Here is an 18,606-nt window from a genome sequence, read left to right as displayed (position 1 = left end):
TGTTTCAGCAGGTTGATTTTCTGTGCCTCCCCCATGATAAGCAGCAAAGACAGTCCTCAGAACACCACGCCAACAACTGCCTTCACTATGGCCTGTATAGTAGGCATGCCTGCGACCACAGCCCTAGAGGGGTGAAAGATAATATAGACTTTACTGTCCTACAGTAAATTGGTCTTAGACACACACGGTATGGCGTAATGGTGTACTGTATACAATATGTGCGGTGAAAGTTAAGCAGTCTCATCAACATAAAATCATCATAGAGTATGCATGTGTACAGTTGTGGGGTAAACAGCAATGTTGCAGGGGTAAGCCTCTGGCTAACTTGACGTTTAGGGCTTTGATGGGCTGGTGGTCAAAGGAGTTTACATTTACAGTTCGGCAAGTTGTTAAAGCTGTTGAGCCTGCACTGGAGACTGAAGAGTCTGCCTTGAGGGAAGAAGCCAGTATGATAGAGGACATGGGTGTAGTCTGAATTTCAGAGTCTGGAATGATGTTTAGAGTCCGATGAGTGCTTCCTCAAAGACAGCCTGGAGTGTGGACATACTGGTCTCCAGTGGATTTGGGGTCAAACCCCATCTTCTCAGAGAGGAGGACCTGGTGTTTACACACTAGGCTAGGCTGGTTCCTTTCTTTGTTTTACAATGCCAATCAGCTCCTGAGACTTGTGATTGCCCTGTCCTCTGAATCTTGCTGAATCCAGTAAAAATCCATGCTTCATAAAACGTATTTACTGTACAACGAAATTGTTGTTGTTCAGTATAAATGGGGAAGAGATGCTTCATTTAACCTACCACCTTCTCTCCTCCAATGCAATGATTTTGTCACACCTGTTCAATCATCCTTACCATAGCTGGCCAGGCCTTTTCCCGACCGCACATGCGCACAATTCCATACTGTGAGCGAGCCCCTTTCCTGCTGTCACCACGACTGTCACAACACGGAGAGGCAAAGCTGCTTAGTGGGTAAGATTCATCGTTTACAGCTGGCTTATTTCTCTTAGTGTTATAACGATAATCAAGCACACGGACACACACTGTCGGCAAACTGCTTTTATAGGACAGAGTGCAGTGAAAGAGATGTTTCGGGCTCCCCCTTTGTGTCAGATGCGTGGGAATTGCTATGCTGCTAATCTCAATGTTTTCACATTTTACACGTAGCGAATATAAACATACGATACAATGCCCTTTTCTCTCAACTTTCAAACTATTAGACGTGAATTAGTTTCCACGTCCCGTATTTCCGCTCATTTGACGCTGAATAGTCTGCTCAACGTGTGGTATGATATTGTAAACACCGTGCTGCTCGCGCTACTGTAAGTGAAACTATAGCTTATTTCTCGGAAATGTTTCCTTTTTGTCGTCAGCTCTTTACGCTATTTACGTCGGCTGCAATTATAACTCATCTTGATGAGGAGTTTGGATGTGTTTGTCGGAGAGGTGACGACTTTGCTTGGGACTGTTTTTGCAGCTTTTATCAGGTTTTTCTTTATTTTCCGTCTTTACTTCTGCCACCATCACGGTGCTTTTGTGTTGCTGGGCGGAGTGACCATTTCCTCCTAAAATGCATTTAGTGGTTGTTGTTGTTGTTGTCCTGCATTATGTTTTCATGGAAAATGGCAAAGGGGTTCTTCTCCCAAAACAGACTTCTTAACAAATTATCACCAAAGCCTTAATTTCAAACAGTAGTTTAAGATGCAGTTGATTGTTAGAATAAACTACTACGTGATGGATTCAAAACTACAAAGCTAATTCATGAACATGAGTACCCAACAGCGAAGCTATGAACGTGGTTTGTTGAGGCCGAGATGTTTTTGACCATTTGTTGAATTTCCACCATCTTTCTGTAGTGCTTTCACTCAGTTACTGCGGTGTTTCTACTGCTTTACTGCTGTTTCTACTGTGTTTTACTCGTTTACTGCTTGTGTTCCTGCTGTCACTGCTTTGTTTCTACCGTGTATCTGCTGTGTTTCTATTGTGTTCATGTTGTTTCTACTGTTGTAACTGCTACTGTGGCTGTACTGCTACTGTTCATTCCACTGTGTTGGGTTACAGGTTTGTTTCTATTGTGTTACTGCTGTGTTACACACTAACTGGGTTACGTAATGGAACTGTATTGTAGAAGTGTATTGTCAGTTTTTTTCTGGCTCTGTTCTACAGATTGACCGGGTGGAGACCTAGAATGTGACTGGAATGGAAGCCTATTGACTGAGGCCCTGATTGGTGGAAGGACTGGAGACGAGGCCCTGATTGGTGGAAGGACTGGAGACTGAGGCCCTGATTGGTGGAAGGACTGGAGACTGAGGCACTGATTGGTGGAAGGACAAGGTGGGTGAGTCACTGTGGAAAGGATAGAAGTGTAGCCTACTTACATTTATTCATTTAGCAGACGCTTTTATCCAAAGCGACTTCCAAGAGAGAGCTTTACAAAGTGCATAGGTCACTGATCATAACAACAAGATAGCCACAAAACATTGCGAGTAGCCAAAACATGAAGCACACATTGTGAACAACCAAAGTAAGTGCCAAAGGGAAGAACCATAAGAGCATGTAGTTAAAAAAGTTACATGCTCCTAAGTACCGTTGTACTCCCGGAACAAGTGCGTCTTGAGCCTTTTTTTGAAGGTGGAGAGACAGTCAGTGTCTCTGATGGAGGTGGGGAGTTGATTCCACCACTGGGGGGCCAGACAGGAGAAGAGCTCGTGTTGGGAACGGGCGGTCTTGAGCGGTGGGACCACCAATCGGTTGTCTGAAGAAGACTGTAGGTGACGGGTGGGGGTGTAAGGCTGCAGGAGAGACTTGATGTAGACGGGTGCAGTCCCGTTCACTGCTCGGAAGGTCAATACCAGGGTCTTGAATCTGATATGGGCCATGATAGGTAGCCAGTGGAGAGAGATGAGGAGCGGGGTAACATGGGAGCGTCTGGGTAGATTGTAGTCCAGGCGGGCCGCTGCGTTCTGAATCCTCTGAAGAGGGCGGGTTGCACATGCTGGGAGACCAGCGAGCAGCGAGTTGCAATAGTCCAACTTGGAGAGGACAAGTGCTTGGACTAGCAGCTGGGTGGAGTGCTCAGACAGGTATCTCCTGATCTTCCGGATGTTGTAGAGGGTGAATCTACACGACCGGGAGACCGCAGCAATGTGGGCCGTGAGGGAGAACTCGCGACGGTGAAGGGGTCACCGTCGCAGATCCCAGGGTGATTGAGAGATTGTGGGAGATGGAGGGTTTAGCCGGGATGATGATAAGTTCAGCTGGAGGTGGTGCTCGGTCATCCAGGCGGAGATGTCTGTGAGACAGGCCTCAATCCTAGCTGAGATCCCCGGATCGGTCGGGGGGAACGACAGGTACAGCTGCGTGTCGTCAGCATAGCAGTGGTAGGAGAAGCCATGGGAGGTGATGATTGGTCCAAGTGAGGTGGTGTACAGAGAAAACTTCACCTGAGACCTGTGTGTGTGTGATTCAAACTGCGATATGGCCTTTGTCAACCTCAACATGCTTGTTTGAAGAGTTACAAAAAGTTTCTTCTCAGAAGACTTTTACTAGAAGAACTCTTTGAAAAGTTCTGCTTGTCTTGCAGTTTCTGCCTCAGTAAATTGGCTTGGCGAGGTCTTAATGTTGGGCTCTAGCTGTACAAACCCTCTGTCAGGTTCTGTACAGCTTTGCATTTTACCAGACACTAAATGGACTTGCTGCAGTTTGGGGCCCCCAGGGTTTAAGCTTGCAAAGTGACAGACCATAGACATTCCTTTTGTACCAAACACACATCTCTTAGACACACATTCTACACACACATTCTACACACACATTCTACACACACACACAGCATTATGCCCAGTAAAGCAGAAGAACCTTTCCACCATGCTAACGGAGGAATGTGGTGTGTCCTCCTCCCCAGACGCTGTGACTGCACTTTTATTAAGTGGATTATTCCCCCAGATATCTACTACTTCCTGTTTTTGTCTGACTTTCCTTTCTGGGCACAACTGTATGAAATGTCACATGGAACAAAAATGTGATTCGTTTATTTATGTATTCGATTTTCAGTGTTACAGAGTAACACTACAGTGATGTGTAATGTTAATATATTCACTTGGCAGACGCTTTCTTCCAAAGCGATGTATGAGGAGAGTTTTGAACCTGGGACTTTTAGAGCTATCGGAAAATGCTCTACCACTGAGCTCCACCCATCCCAGTAATCCCAGGGGAGGAGTGGACGTAGCTGTTGACTGTGTGTCTTCTTCATCTCCTGGCTGTAGGAGTGATCATGTTTCCCAGCATACAGAGCGACAGGAAGAGGAAGCTGAGCGTGACCTCGAAGGGTGCGACTGACGAGTACTGTCTGAGAGTGAGTATGCTGATGGCGGGGTCGTCTCTAACACTCCAGACAAACTGGTGCTTCCGTCCATGTCTAAGTCTGCTCTGTGGTGTTTCAGAGACCGAAGGAGGATCCCGCCAAGATGAAGAACAAGACACCCAGCAACACACTAGGTACACACACACAACACACACACACGCACGCACTGGGGTTGGATTGATCTACTAATGTATTGACTGATGTACTGTGTGTGTGTTGGTCCTTGCTGTGTGTGTTGCATCAGTGAGCAGTAAGAGGAAGGTGTGGTCATGGGAGCAGTATCTGGAGGAGGAGGGGACCATGGACGACACCTGTGCTGCTGCTCCTGTTACACTGTTCACTGAGGTACACACACACACACACACTCTACACACTCACTCTACACACACACACACACACACACTCACTCTACACACTCACTCTACACGCACACATACTCACTCTACATACACACACATACACTCACTCTACACACACTCACTCTACACACACACTTACAATATACACACAGACACATTTTATATATACACCCACACACACTAAATACACCGACACAATTTACACACACTAGTTTGTGTGATACACTAATGCGTTCTGTAGAGAAGCGAGACTGGTGTTGGTCATGCTTTCGAATGGAAGGGAGAAAACAGGACAACGGCGGATATCGCTGTAAAATATATATATATATATATATATATATATATATATATATATATATATATATCTATATTATAATTTTTTTGACGACGTAGTTAAGGCGGCAGGCGTGTGTTGCTTAGGCGGCCGCCCAAGTGCTGCGGGAAACCCTGACACACACTCAACAAACACTTGCACGCAAACACACATGCACAACCCTCACCACATGTTCATGCTGATTGACCACATGGAGTGAGGAAGAGGAGCGGTTTTCATGTGCAGTGATTGGACGGGACATCTGTTTCAGCCCTGGCACCAATGTTCGTTTCCACGACAACCGGGGCTGCCAAGACCCAATAGAGCAGAGAGGGAGGGCTTGTTACGAGAGAACGTTGTTATGGTGATGATTGTGTTGTTATTCTGTGTGAAGTAATTCTTCAGATGTGAACCAGAAACAGCTTAATCTGTCTCCTCCTTCCTGTGTTTTTGCGCCCCTACCCCAGGCCCAGTCGTTCCCCAGCAGTAAGAATGGTTTCAAGGTGGTAATGAGGTTGGAGGGCATCGACCCCCTCCACCCCTCCATGTTCTGTGTCCTGTCGGTGGCAGAGGTGAGGTCACACATACACACACATAAACAGGAAGTTGGTTTGCCAACTTCCAGACAGGTGTGACACATACATGTCCGGTGTGTAGACCATGTGACTCTGGAACTTACAGGTGATTGGCTTCCGAATGCGTCTACACATTGATGGTTACTCTGAGTGCTATGACTTCTGGGTAAATGCTGACTCCCCCGACATCAGACCAGCTGGCTGGTGCCAGGCAACAGAACACACGCTCCACCCACCTAAAGGTGTGTGTTTGTGTGTGTTCCCATGTGTGTGTGTGTGTGTGTGTGTGTTTTTGTATGTCTAAAATATAGACTATGTACCAGGATTGTTTATGTATCTCTCTGACTCCCCCCCCCCCCCCCCTCTCTTCCTCCCTCCTTCTCCCCCCCCCCCCCCCCCCCGCCCCCCTGCAGGCTACAGTGAAGAAGAGTTTGACTGGGAGAAGTACCTCCTCTCCTGTGAATCCCAGGCCGCCCCAGAGGCCCTGTTCAGAGACCACAGCACTGTACGCTCCCAGGCTAGGATCAGCTCACCTTATTAATAATGAACCATGCGACGTCACACAGGGCCTTGCACTGTCTCGAGACAAATGCAAGCTTGTATTCAAATACAGATGGCACAAAATAAACGTTATGGCTGCTTCTAAGCTTAACGTGTGTCTGTGTGTGTGTGTGTGTGTGTGTGCCTGTGTGTGTAGCCCCAGGGCTCCTGCAGGCTACAGGTGGGCATGAAGCTGGAGGCTGTAGACAGGAAGAACCCGTGTCTGGTGTGTGTGGCGTCCGTGGCTGACATCGTAGACCACCGCTTCCTGGTCCACTTTGACAACTGGGACGACACCTACGACTACTGGTGAGATGACCAATCACACCACTGACATCACCAAATCACACCACTGACATCACCAAATCACACCACTGACATCACCAAATCACACCACTGACATCACCAAATCTTACCACTGAAATCACCAAACACTGAGTGTATCCCTTCAGTGTTTGCATGTGCTGCATTTCCGCCACCACATTACCTGACAAAGGGAACATGTGACTGGCAGATTTAGGAATACAAACAGAAAAAAAGGGTTTGTCTATGTCATACTGTGACCAGCAGGGGGAGCTCCTGTATGTATGGAAACACCAGGGGCATCGCAGCTCTGACTCACCTCAACTCACTGCTACACACACACACACACACACCTGCAGTGACACACACACACACCTGCAGTGACACACACCTGCAGTGACACATACACACAAAGATGTTCATCGTACAGGCCCTGTGAGACACCAATTAGGAGTGAGTTGTTTGAGTGCTGCGTACTGATTGGGTATTTAACTCTGCTGCACAGCTGTGTAGAGGAGTGTGTGAGGGGAGACGTGTTCTGATGCTTCTCCACACCTGTGTGTGTGTGTGTTGCAGGTGTGACGTCAGCAGCCCTCATATCCACCCTGTGGGCTGGTGCCAGGACCATGTACGACCTCTTACTGCACCTCAGGGTGAGAACACACAGTACACACACTGACAACACACACGCTGCACACACTATGAAACACACACGTGTGTGTGTGTGTTAGTGAATCCTCATGTAGTCATCATGTTGTGTGTGTTTAAGGACATCCGAACCCAGAACACTTCCTCTGGGAGGAGTATCTAGAAGACAATGGCTGCACCGCATTACCCAGCCAGGCTTTCGCTATGGTAACCAACCACGATTGACAGGTCTCTAGCCCTATCAGAAGCGTGCGTACAGTAATTGACAGGTGTGTGGTCCTATCCCAGAGGGCCCCTCATGGTTTCAGGGTGAACATGAAGCTGGAGGCTGTGGACAGGAGGAACCCCATGCTGATAAGAGTAGCCACCATCGCTGACACTGAGGACTACAGAGTCAAGGTACTGTAGGTCTGTGTGTGTTTTACTGTCAGTCAAGACACCCATGTATTGATTTGACCATTTATTGATTTACCACAGATATGGAAATAAGTCCCTGAGGGCTTTGTTGGAGGGGTTCTATCTAAGGGTAAAATACTGTCTCAGAGCACTAGCCAAGCAAACATCCAAGAACATATAACATCCTTCCTGGAGAGAGACTTACAGACAATACGGAGGGCTTGGGGATGGTGGAGGGTGGCACTGTCTGACGCACATTAATCCTATATTACATTGTCAGACAGGCGCGTTATCCCAGAATGCCTTTGTCATGGGTCACAGAAGGAAATTGACTTATTGATCCACACACTCACTCACACACACACACACACAACCCTTCCATTCATCTTAATGGAATCAGTTGTCTAGCTCACGGTCACTCTTGACACTCTCACTTCCTAGGTGTGTGTGTGACAAGGTCAGTTCTGCAGGAGTGTTTCACATGTACTCTGTGTGTGTTAGAGAGAGAGGGGGGGGGGGGGGAGAGGGAGGGGGGGGAGGGGAGGGGGGAGAAGGGGGAGAGGGGGAGAGGGGGAGAGGGGGATGTTGGAAGAACAGTCATGATTGGATTGTGTTCCGTACTGCTGCTGCAACTGCAGAGAAATTGATTAGATTTATACAAATGTAGAATGTATACTTTGGAGGAGTGTGTGTGCACAAGCATACTCATACATGTGTGATTCTACAGACTCATGTCCTGTCCTCTTTTGGGATATTTTAATGGGTCTTACATAGATTAATATTTAATGTGGTGCAGTTATTGTAGTTCTTGGGAGAGCTGAGTGAGGGAAAGAGTTTGATGCTGATGCGGAAAACAGCATGAGAATTGTAGTTCGAAAGACGAGAGTTATAAACATTCGATTCTAAATAGTAGAAGATCAGATATGAAGTTTCTCTCATCAGTTATCTTGCTCCCCCCCTCCCTTCCCTATCCCAGATCCATTTTGATGGTTGGCAGGAGAAGTTTGACTTCTGGGTGGACTCTGACCACAGTGACCTGCATCCTGTGGGCTGGTGCTCCAGCACTGGGCACCCCCTGGAGCCCCCCCTCTGTGAGTCTGCCCACCCAGTAGACTTGTGTGTGTGTGGGTGTGTGTGGTTGATCTCCTTCAGTCGTCCCTCCTACTCCCTTCATCCGTTTGTCCTCTCGTTCTTCAAGCACCTCTCCTGTGTGTGTGTGAGTGTGTGTGTGTGTGTGATCAATATTATTGATCAGGTGTCTCAGGTCACCAAGCAGCTGCAGCAGACAGGACAGCAGTGAACAGCAGGGACACTGAGGAGTCATACCTCAGCAAAGTCTTCTAAAACCTTCTAGAACTCTCAACTGCTGTTTCTAGGTGTTCTGTGATTGACTGTGTGCGCGCGTGTGTGTGTGTGTGCGCATGCGTGTCTCCAGCTGCAGCGGGTCCCTCAGACCTCAGGCCTGTCTCTGCCCAGGGGGTGTGTCCTACGCCAGGCTGCAGAGGGGTTGGACACATCAAAGGAGCAAAATACTCAGGACATCACAGGTAAACATACACAACAATACTCAGCTCACGACTGAAACACAAGCAAGCAACTGTACCTTAGAAAAGGGTGGAAAGAGAGGGAGGGAGGGAGGGAGGGAGGGAGAGGGAGAGGGAGAGGGAGAGGGAGAAAAAGGGGGAGAGGGGAGAGACAGACAGGTTCTGGCAGGACTGGTCATGTCCAGATTGGAGCAGGTGGATCTTGTATTGCCAAAGCAATTTAGAACTCCGCTCTCACCAGAAACAGAAAGAAATCTACATGTAATTTACATCTCATCTGCATGAATTAATCAAAAACCCTGAAACTGCTGCTTTCAAAGTGAAACTTCCTTTGCTTTCTTGTGAAGCGCCATTCTCCCACACTGCTTCTGGGAATATGAGATGCCTCTTCTGTTTAATGGGCTGGGCCATCACTGTGATAGAATGTGATGTATGAGAGAAAGTTGGGGACGTCATTTGCAACAGCTCCTTTATTACAGTAAACAAACCAGACCCGTATACACACACACACATAACACACACACATACAGAAACACGGTAATGAAAGCATCACTGGATATATGGAGGCAAATGAAAGCTATAATGAGTACTGGGTGATGCTGACTTTTTTGAAGCATTCTGTGTACGTACTGTTACATCTGAGACAGATCTTACTGCAGTGGAGGCTGGAAGCCGTTTGAAACCTCTAAATTCAGACGTCCAAACTGGACAAAATTTGATTTAGAGACCAACACACACACAAACATTTGTCACGCTCTGGGAAGTCTATGAGAGCAGGACAACTGCATCAGAGGACAAACAAGCACCAACATGTTGACTTTCTTAGTTGTCTCCATGGTTTCACCCTCCATTGGCTGCCTCCTCACCTCAGCACCCGGCCCTGCTGGATCTACACTGTTTGTGGGCTGTTTCAATGTTGCCTTCTGCATGCACCATTGAACTGCAGGGCTGTCTATAAGGGTGAAGGGGGAGAGGGGGAGGATGGTGAGAGGGGGAGGGGGGGAGGACGGGGAGAGGGGGAGGACGGGGAGGGGGGGAGGAAGAGGGGAGGGGGGGAGGGAATGGAGGGAGAGCGATGCGACAGAGAGAAGGGAGGAGGAGAGAGTGGAGGCTGCAGAGGGGAGTGGTGTGTCAGCACAGCTGGATACATGATTAATGAGCTGGCTTCCTAGGTGTGTCTGTGTATGGAACCAGGAACATGGAGTGTGAGGACCTGGTCTCTCACACACACACACACACACACACACACACACACACACACACACACACACACACACAGCAGTCACTGTTGTGGCTGGGTGATGTTGTTACACTTTGTGTATCCAGGCTCTCGTTCCCGCTCTCCCTCTGCCTCTCTTTTCTCTTTTCTCCCTCTCCCTCCATCCCCGTCTTACCCTCTCTCCTATTGTTCTCTGACCCCCCTTTGCCCAGTGCCTTTGGCTGTCCTTACTCAGACCTTAATGTGAAGAAGGAGGTTGTGGTTCCAGACCGCTTGGGAGGAGAGAAGCAGATCACCTTCGTACCGGTCCACTTCGTCCAGAAGACTAAGAGGCTCCTCCCTGACAACCACCAGCTGGACACGCCCCCTGACGACCACGCAGACAGGTGGGAGGAAGTGATGTCACTCCGTCTCACCACCAAACAAAAAGCAGGCCAAGCCAAACTGTGGAGACAAAGTCAAAGGTGCTCTGTGAGAGAAGGAGAGGGAGCAGGGATGGTCAGAGTGGGGAAAATGAATGGAGAGACGCTTAGTAGAGAACAAGAGCGATAGGAGAGAAAGGGAGAGAGAGAGGAGTGGGGGGGAGGTTCAGAGTATTAAAAAGATCTGAGCATGACCAAGCTCTCTGATAGGCTTAGCTCTGAGCGCCCACAATCCTCTTGGCCTGCCGTCTCTACCGCACGCTGAAACTTCCGCGAGGTGACAAGAGAGAGAGTGTTTGAGTTGACATGGTGAGAACGCAAGTGAGCATCAGGCATGTGGAGGGATAAGGAGAGGGGAGGAGAGGATTCACTTTCAATCTTTAAACGGCACAATAAGCTAAGAAGAAGAACTTCCTCTGGCTCTTCACTATACGAGAACAAAGACACGCCATCACATTGCATGTCTACTGTCACTCTGGCTGTAGAACAGCCTGCAGTGTTTGGGCCGGCAGAGGAGAGATGAAGGCAGAGGGGAGGGGGGTGGGGGGGTGAGAGGCAGATGAAAGGAGGGAAGGAACAGGGGGATAATAATAGGTGTATTGATCCTCAGTGTTTGAGATAAACTACACTCTGTCTCGTCACGTCTTCTGGAACACTAACATCTACCCTTTGATTTTCTCCTTTCCCTCCTCCTCTCCTCTCCTCCCGCCCCCTCTCATTCTCCTTCTTCCTCCCCTCTCAATCTGTCCTCCTGTTCTCTCATTTCCCTCCTCCTGTCCAGGTCGGGGGGGTTTGAGGTGTCAGGTGGTCGTCTGAGGGGACGTCCCCCTGGGGGCGTGGCCATGGTGAAGAGGGAGGAGCCAGCAACTCAGGGAAACAAGCTGCTGTCTCCCCAGGGCAAAAGAGGCAGGCTGCCCAGCAGGTACATACACACACACACATACAGTACATTCCTAAAGTACACAAACATACACACACTAACACACATACAGTACACCACACAAACTAACACACACACACAGGCACAAACACACATACTTTTATAAACACACTATCTGGGCATACACAGCATTGTGTGAATTTGAACAGCTTCATCGCTGACTACTAAAGAAACACAGCCTTGTGTACAACGATGCCCAGAACTGTGGTTCCGTTTGATCGGGACTGGTTTCAAAAGAGAAGGGACAGGAGGTGGAAGAGGAGGATAAAGTGGAGGAGGAAGAAGAGGTAGAGAAGTGGAGGGAAAGAGTAGACAAAGAGGTTGAAGAGGAGGTAGAGAGGAGGATTGGACTCCATGGCAGAGTGATTATATAAAGGTGGAGTTATGTAAAATGTAAGGCAGAGGAGAACATGGAGCATGGAACTTGTTATTTTCTGCTATATCTGGATCAGCACCTTATGTAACTGCTGTTATCCATAAGAACCAAGGACTACATTCTGCTCTCCTCTGCTCTGCTTTGCTCTACTCTGCTCTCCTCTCCTCTGCTCCCCTCAACTCCTCACCCCTTTTACTCCTCCCCTCCGTGTCGCCTGTCTTTCTTTTTCTCTCCTCCCCTCCTCTTTCTCCTCCCCTCCTCTCTATCCTCTCCTCCCCTCCCCTCCCCTCCTCTCTCTCCTCCCCTCCCCTCCTCTCTCCTCCCCTCCTCTCTCCCCTCTCCTCCTCTCTCCCCTCCTCCGCTCACCGATAATTCAATTAGAACACATCTTAATTTTTGATTCATCCTCAGTTATTTAGCTGAACTCCATCCTCTCTCCCCCCTTTCCTCCCCCTACCCCCTCTCATCCACCCTGTTTAATCATTCATGTTAGTTATCACACCAATTCCCTCAGAGAGACGGAGAGAGAGAGAGGGCGATAGAGAGGGAGAAAAGGAGAGATACAGACAGAGAAGAGGGGATAGAGGGGGGTTAGATGGTTTAATGAGGAAGATCTGAGCTGGCAGGATGTGAAACGGAGACCATGTTTGGAGCTACGGCCTCAGGGAGACAGAGAACATTATACACTACGTCCTTCCCCCCTCCTCTCTCCCCCTCTCACACGCCCCTCACTCCTTCTCTCTCCATCCCTTCTCTCCATCTCTCTTTCAAGCTTCGTTCATTCCCAACTCCATCCACCCTTGTTCCACTTCATTCTTCAACCCTCACCCCCCCCCCCCCCCCCATCCTCCTCTCCTTACCCCCTATCTCGGTAGAACTCTGCAGTCAACATAGTAGTGAGGAGATATGCACCAATCTTTTTCTGTCTCTCTCTCCTTGGCCAGGCTTGCCCAGTCAGCCAGGTATGTGCGTGTAAAGAAGGAGGAGGAAGAGGAGGAGGAAGATGAAGATGAGGTGCTGGCCAATGTGATGACAGGTGAGAGCAGGGTTACCATGGTGATCTATGCCCGATCCAGTGTTGAATATTTCAATCACGTTCAAGGCGAAAACTCTGTCTCTCTGTGTGTGTGTGTGTGTGTACATTCTGCCAGCCTGCCAACACAGTGAGAAACTAAATTTAACTCAGATTGTGCGTGTGTGTGTGTGTGTGTGTGTGGGAGACTGCAGCAAAGACGATAAGAGGAGGTGAAAGTGCTGGAGGTGTGATGACAGAACACATTACTGCCACTACACACCAACACACACACACACACACACCCACACGTGCACACACACGCCGTGCCACATTGTCTCAGCCTCAGAAAGCCGGGTCACGAGCTGCCTGGCTGAGCTGGCGGAGGCGGCCAGTCTTTCCAACCCTCCATCCCTCCATCCCTATTCATCCTCCAAATAGGAGAGGAGGGGAGGGGAGGGGAGAGCGGTCACCTTTCTTTGTGTATCCATCCATAATGAAAGGGAGACAGATGGTGTCCCCCTGACACTGTCCAGAAGACAGACTCCCACAGCTCCTTCTCATTCCCTCTCTCTGCCCACCCTTCCCTCTCTCTCTGCCCCCCTACCCTCTCTGCCCACCCTTCCCTCTCTCTCTGCCCCCCTACCCTCTCTGCCCACCCTTCCCTCTCTCTCTGCCCCCCTACCCTCTCTGCCTACCCTTCCCTCTCTCTCTACCTCCCTACCCTCCCTCTCTGCCCACCCTTCCCTCTCTCTCTGCCCCCCTACCCTCTCTCTCTGCCCCCCTACCCTCTCTCTCTGCCCCCCTACCCTCTCTCTCTGCCTCCCTACCCTCTCTCTCTGCCCCCCTACCCTCTCTCTCTGCCTCCCTACCCTCTCTCTCTGCCTCCCTACCCTCCCTCTCTGCCCACCCTTCCCTCTCTCTCTGCCTCCCTACCCTCTCTCTCTGCCCCCCTACCCTCTCTGCCGACCCTTCCCTCTCTCTCTGCCCCCCTACCCTCTCTGCCCTCCTCTTTCTCTCGTTGTGTCCAGGTTGTTTGGCATCATCGCCCCTCCAGGGGGCGACGGGAGCTGCTCCCCACGTGACCATACGTGTTCCAGCACTCTCCCACTCACACACACACACACATCCAACAGTGTGCCTGTCATGTCTGTCATGTCAGTAGTGGTGTTGGACTGTCTTTGGCGTCAACATGATTTCATAAGTCTGCATTAGTCTGCTTCCCTGGACACGTAGCGAGCAACTCAATGTCCTGCTCATTACACTGGGTTTCTGTGTCCCTAGTATCCTGGTTAGTCTTATATAACCACATCATAGGAAGCTGCTCAATGTAACAAAGTAAGACGCTCTCTCTTGGGACCAAGAGACCACACACACACACACACACCCGACCGGCAGATTGTTTCTCTTGGTACACCCTTTCTATGACTGCTTTCCCTCAGTCTCCATCTTTAACGGCCTCTGCCTCCTCTCTGACTCTCCTCATCCCCTGTGGTCAGACAGGCAGTGTGTGTGTGTGTGTGTGTGGAGAGAAAACTACTGCATCCAACCAAGCTGCTGCTGTAGAACTATTACCATGGTAACCAAACTCCCGTGTTATGGAAGCAGAGTAGAGGCTGTAAAGGGTAGATACCTGTCGTGCGTCTTGATAAAAACAATTCTCGTCATGGAAACCTTCAAGGTTTGTGTCGCTACGCTTTACAAACAGGAACCGGAACAAGGACAAGGGGCATTCCCTGGGTGCACGGCAGGAAGTGCCAGCTCAGGGGGAGGAGCCAGGGGCTGGAATCTGCAACGCAACGCCTCGTTAGAACAATATGCACAGAGGAGGGTACAAGAGAGAGACAGGAGGTCTGGTTGAATGTCTCTACGACTCAGGGTGATTTTAATCCCTCCTCCTCCTCCTCCTCCTCCCTTCCCTCTCCCCCCTCCAGAGCGGGGTGTGGGGGTGGACAGTCTCCAGCAGGCTCTGCACCAGTCTGTGTTCCTGTCGACGGTGTCATCTGGACCGGGTCTGGATCTGCCTCTGTGTTGGGAGCAGCACTGTAAGCTGCTGCCCGGGGTGGCGGGCATGCAGGCCAGCCGTGTGGCGCATTGGAGCGTGGAGGAGGTGAGGCTCTCACACACACACACACACACGTTTGCACACTGAACAGTACACACAATGTGTCAGTCACTGTTTTGTCTAGAGACAGGCTCCAGTAAGCTCTTATTCTGTCTCTGATTTAAATGTCAGCTTCTCACTTGCTCCCCCAGAAGATGTGAAAAGAAAGGTTGGAATGGGAGGAGGAGAGAAAGGTTGAGATGAGAGGAGGGAAGGTTGGGATGGGAGGAGGAGAGGAGGGAAGGTTGAGATGAGAGGAGGGAAGGTTGAGATGAGAGGAGGGAAGGTTGGGATGGGAGGAGGAGAGGAGGGAAGGTTGAGATGAGAGGAGGGAAGGTTGGGATGGGAGGAGGAGAGGAGGGAAGGTTGGGATGGGAGGAGGAGAGGAGGGAAGGTTGAGATGGGAGGAGAGGAGGGACGGTTGGGATGGGAGGAGAGGAGAGAAAGATCCAGATTGTTTAATCTGTCTGCTGAAATGCCAGTCTCTCTAGGGACTGCCCCTTGCAGCTCATTTACATATAGCCCACATTCCACTGCTAAAAGGTGTTAACATTACCGACACTGTTACCGGCACCGGCACCATTATCCTGCCGCTGTGACTGATTGGACGAGTCTGGAGCTAGAGGGAGGGAGACAGGAGGAGAGAGAGACAGCCTCTGTCTGCCATCATAGAGGAGGTGAAACACCAGGACAGGAAGGTCAGGAGGAAGAGGGTGAGGAGGAGGGTGGAGAAGGTGCATCTAGATCGGTGGTTCTCAACCCTGGTCCTCAGGGAACCCCTGTCCTGCATGTTTTAGATGTTTCTTGGCTCCAACACACCTGATTCAAATGCATGTTCGTTACCAGGCTTCTACAGAGCTAGATAACGACCCATTTATTTGAATCAGGTGTGAGGAACAGGGTTGAGAACCACTGATCTAGATGCTTGGGTGTGGTTAAGGGAGTAGAGATGAAGGGGAGAGATATGAGAGAGATGCCAGGACAGTAGAGAGAATTGCTCTCCCATTTAGTGATTGAAGGAGCAGTCCAGTAGTCCTGGAAGACCAATTAGAGCCAGTCATAAGCTCTTCAGAGTGCATGCCAAGTGTCAGTGCCTTGGGTTGGAGGAGGGTCCTCGGTTTAATCAGCCCCCCCTCCTCTACACACACACACACACACACACACACCAACGGGGACACCAAAGATAGCAGAGACAGAAAGAGAAATGGTGTTCGAGAAAGAGGCAGAGGAGGAGAGAAGCAGAGAAAAACAGTTGCAGGTGTTAGAAGGTTAGCGTTGATTGGAGAGAGTCAGTTGCAGGTGTTGGATGATTAGTTAGAGTTGATTGTAGAAGGGGCTCCAGCTGGTTTGTGTCTGCTCTTGGGATCGCTTCTCTGAAAATCATCACCTCTGATCATCAAAATGAGCTGTACAGCTGATGCACACATGCATTCTGTTAATTTGTTTTGGTAACCATTCCTTACGTGTGTGTGTGTGTGGGGGGAGTCAGATGGCTGAGCGGTTAGGGAATCGGGCTAGTAATCAGAAGGTTGCTGGTTCGATTCCTTGGCCGTACAAAATGTTTTCAGCCTACTTGCCTCGGGGGGAATGTCCCTGTACTTACTGTAAGTTGCTCTGGATAAGAGCGTCTGCTAAATGACTAAATGTAATGTCCAGGTCGCTGACTTCCTCCAGTCGCTCCCAGGCTGTGAGGAGCAGGCGAAGAGGTTCAGAGAGGAGGTGAGTAACACCAGCAGTACAGAGCAGCTTGATGAGGGACAGGCAACACACAATGTCTAAAATGTCTTGGAATGTTCTGAAGTGTTCTGGGATATTCTAGAATGTTAAGAATTATCCATTACAACTACAAATGTAATACAGATTGGCCAACCACATTGCTGTTGTAATCTGATCAACTTCCTGCACTACAGCTCTAATCTGATTGGCTGTCCATGCTGCTGTTGTAATCTAATTGGATGCTGTGTTTCTTTGGCAGCAAATCGATGGAAAGGCCTTTCTGCTGCTGACGCAGCGCGACATTGTGAAGATTATGAGTGTCAAGCTTGGTCCCGCCCTCAAGATTTACAACGCCATCCTCATGTTTAAACATGCAGAGGAGAGCAAATCTGCACCCAGCCACACCCTCACCTGAACTGACCAAACTAGACTCACTGATTGATCATTCCAATCCGACCCCTTGCCCTACACGAGAGCTGAACTCCAGGGACCCATCAGCATCTCACTGTCTGCCTTTTATAACCACACACACACACATGCTGTATTTTATATATACTGATGTACATTTCCCCCTGGTCTGTCTAGCTGACAGAGTATCAAATGTGACAATCACTTCACAGCCTGGTGCTGTGCTTCTCTGGGTCACACACACACACGCACACACATACACCCGCACACACATAATTGACCTCTGGTAACAACTGACTGTAGTAGGCACCTTTCAAATGTCCAACCTGAGCCTTTCAGATTATATTTGGTTCTATTTTGTATTGAATATTTTGTTCTGCTAGTGTTCCTACGGCCTTTTCTGTATCGTGTTTGCAGAGTGGATGAAAATTAATATATTATATACATATATATATTAGCTTAAAAAACACATTAAATGCCAAAATATGGGTTTGTGTAAAATTTTGAATTCAGAATTTATTTTATTTGATAATATATTTACTATTAGAAGAAAGAAATGTTTTGACAATGTTGAAAATGTTTCACTAATTTTGAGGAGGAAATTATCTCACAACATTTATTGATGATCTGTTGATGTTCATTCTGTCTTACTCTACATGTTCATGACAAATGTGTCTCCTTAGCCAGTCAGCTGTTTGTTTTCACCTTTGACCCCAGTTCCTGGACCAATTATGTTGCTGTTTTACCTTTACCTTTTCATGTAGACTGATCTCTTTGTGTGTTTTCTTCTGATTAAAAGACAAAGATTTCCTTGAACAACTACCTCCTGTAGTTTAGGTGCCAGATGCCTGAAACCTATGTGCTTACTCATAGAAGTCCCCTCAATATACAGTAAGAATCATTTGATGCTAGAAATTATTGGTGGGGTGCATTTCAGGGTAGGGCTGCATTAGGCCTTAACACAAAATGTACCCGAGAACAGTTATCAGGTCAAGATGTGGAAAAAAAAGTTTTGAAGGAAAGGTTTTGAAACGTAAAAAAATATATATTTGTAAACCTTTTGAAATGTTTTTTTCAAAACTTTCTTTCGAAAATATTTTTTCAACCTGATCATAGCAAATCAAAACATGCAGGGCTGTGTTTGGCCCTGCCACTAAATGCCCCCCCTACTAACTTAACTAGGAAAGGGCTAGATGCCTGAAACCTGCTGTGGTTACTCATAGTAGTCCCCTCAATACTTAGTAAGAATCATTTGATGTTAGGATATACAGAACTTACATTATAGGTGGGGTGCATTTCAGGGCTGGGCTGCATTGGGCCTTGCCACAAAATGCACACTGACAACAGCTATCACGTCAATATGTGGGAAAAAAAGTTT

At 48.7% G+C, this 18,606-nt stretch overlaps 1 protein-coding gene across 3 annotated transcripts; it reads left to right on the top strand.

The window, feature by feature from the left end:
* The first annotated feature begins 905 nt into the window (after positions 1-905).
* On the top strand, positions 906-18,044 carry LOC136957774 (lethal(3)malignant brain tumor-like protein 4). 3 transcript variants are annotated; one of them, XM_067251945.1, is made up of 20 exons: positions 906-965; positions 2,160-2,327; positions 4,256-4,344; positions 4,442-4,487; positions 4,598-4,698; positions 5,493-5,597; positions 5,707-5,842; positions 6,014-6,105; positions 6,298-6,449; positions 7,020-7,096; positions 7,213-7,298; positions 7,380-7,490; positions 8,464-8,578; positions 8,923-9,034; positions 10,463-10,636; positions 11,454-11,594; positions 12,933-13,024; positions 14,935-15,110; positions 16,761-16,823; positions 17,080-18,044. In XM_067251945.1, the coding sequence occupies exons 3-20, from the start codon at positions 4,264-4,266 to the stop codon at positions 17,233-17,235; spliced, it is 2,016 nt and encodes a 671-aa protein (XP_067108046.1). In that variant the 5' UTR covers positions 906-965; positions 2,160-2,327; positions 4,256-4,263; the 3' UTR covers positions 17,236-18,044. The 3 variants fall into 3 exon arrangements, with proteins under 3 accessions (XP_067108046.1, XP_067108044.1, XP_067108045.1); XM_067251943.1 differs by having other exon boundaries at positions 4,433-4,487; XM_067251944.1 differs by lacking the exon at positions 906-965 and adding an exon at positions 1,407-1,480 and having other exon boundaries at positions 4,433-4,487.
* Positions 18,045-18,606: the final 562 nt, after the last annotated feature.

This window comes from Osmerus mordax, chromosome 15 (genome assembly GCF_038355195.1).
Source record: "Osmerus mordax isolate fOsmMor3 chromosome 15, fOsmMor3.pri, whole genome shotgun sequence".
Classification (NCBI taxonomy): domain Eukaryota; kingdom Metazoa; phylum Chordata; class Actinopteri; order Osmeriformes; family Osmeridae; genus Osmerus; species Osmerus mordax.
Note: the sequence above shows the minus strand (reverse complement) of the source record. Positions and strands in the feature narration are given on the sequence as shown.

Bases quoted from the DNA above. Each gene is read 5' to 3' on its own strand.
- LOC136957774 (XM_067251943.1), top strand. From the start codon at position 4,264: ATGTTTCCCAGCATACAGAGCGACAGGAAGAGGAAGCTGAGCGTGACC. The intron at 4,345-4,432 runs GTGAGTATGCTG...GTGGTGTTTCAG, and splicing joins CTGACGAGTACTGTCTGAGA to AGACCGAAGGAGGATCCCGC. The intron at 8,579-8,922 runs GTGAGTCTGCCC...GCGTGTCTCCAG, and splicing joins CCCCCTGGAGCCCCCCCTCT to CTGCAGCGGGTCCCTCAGAC.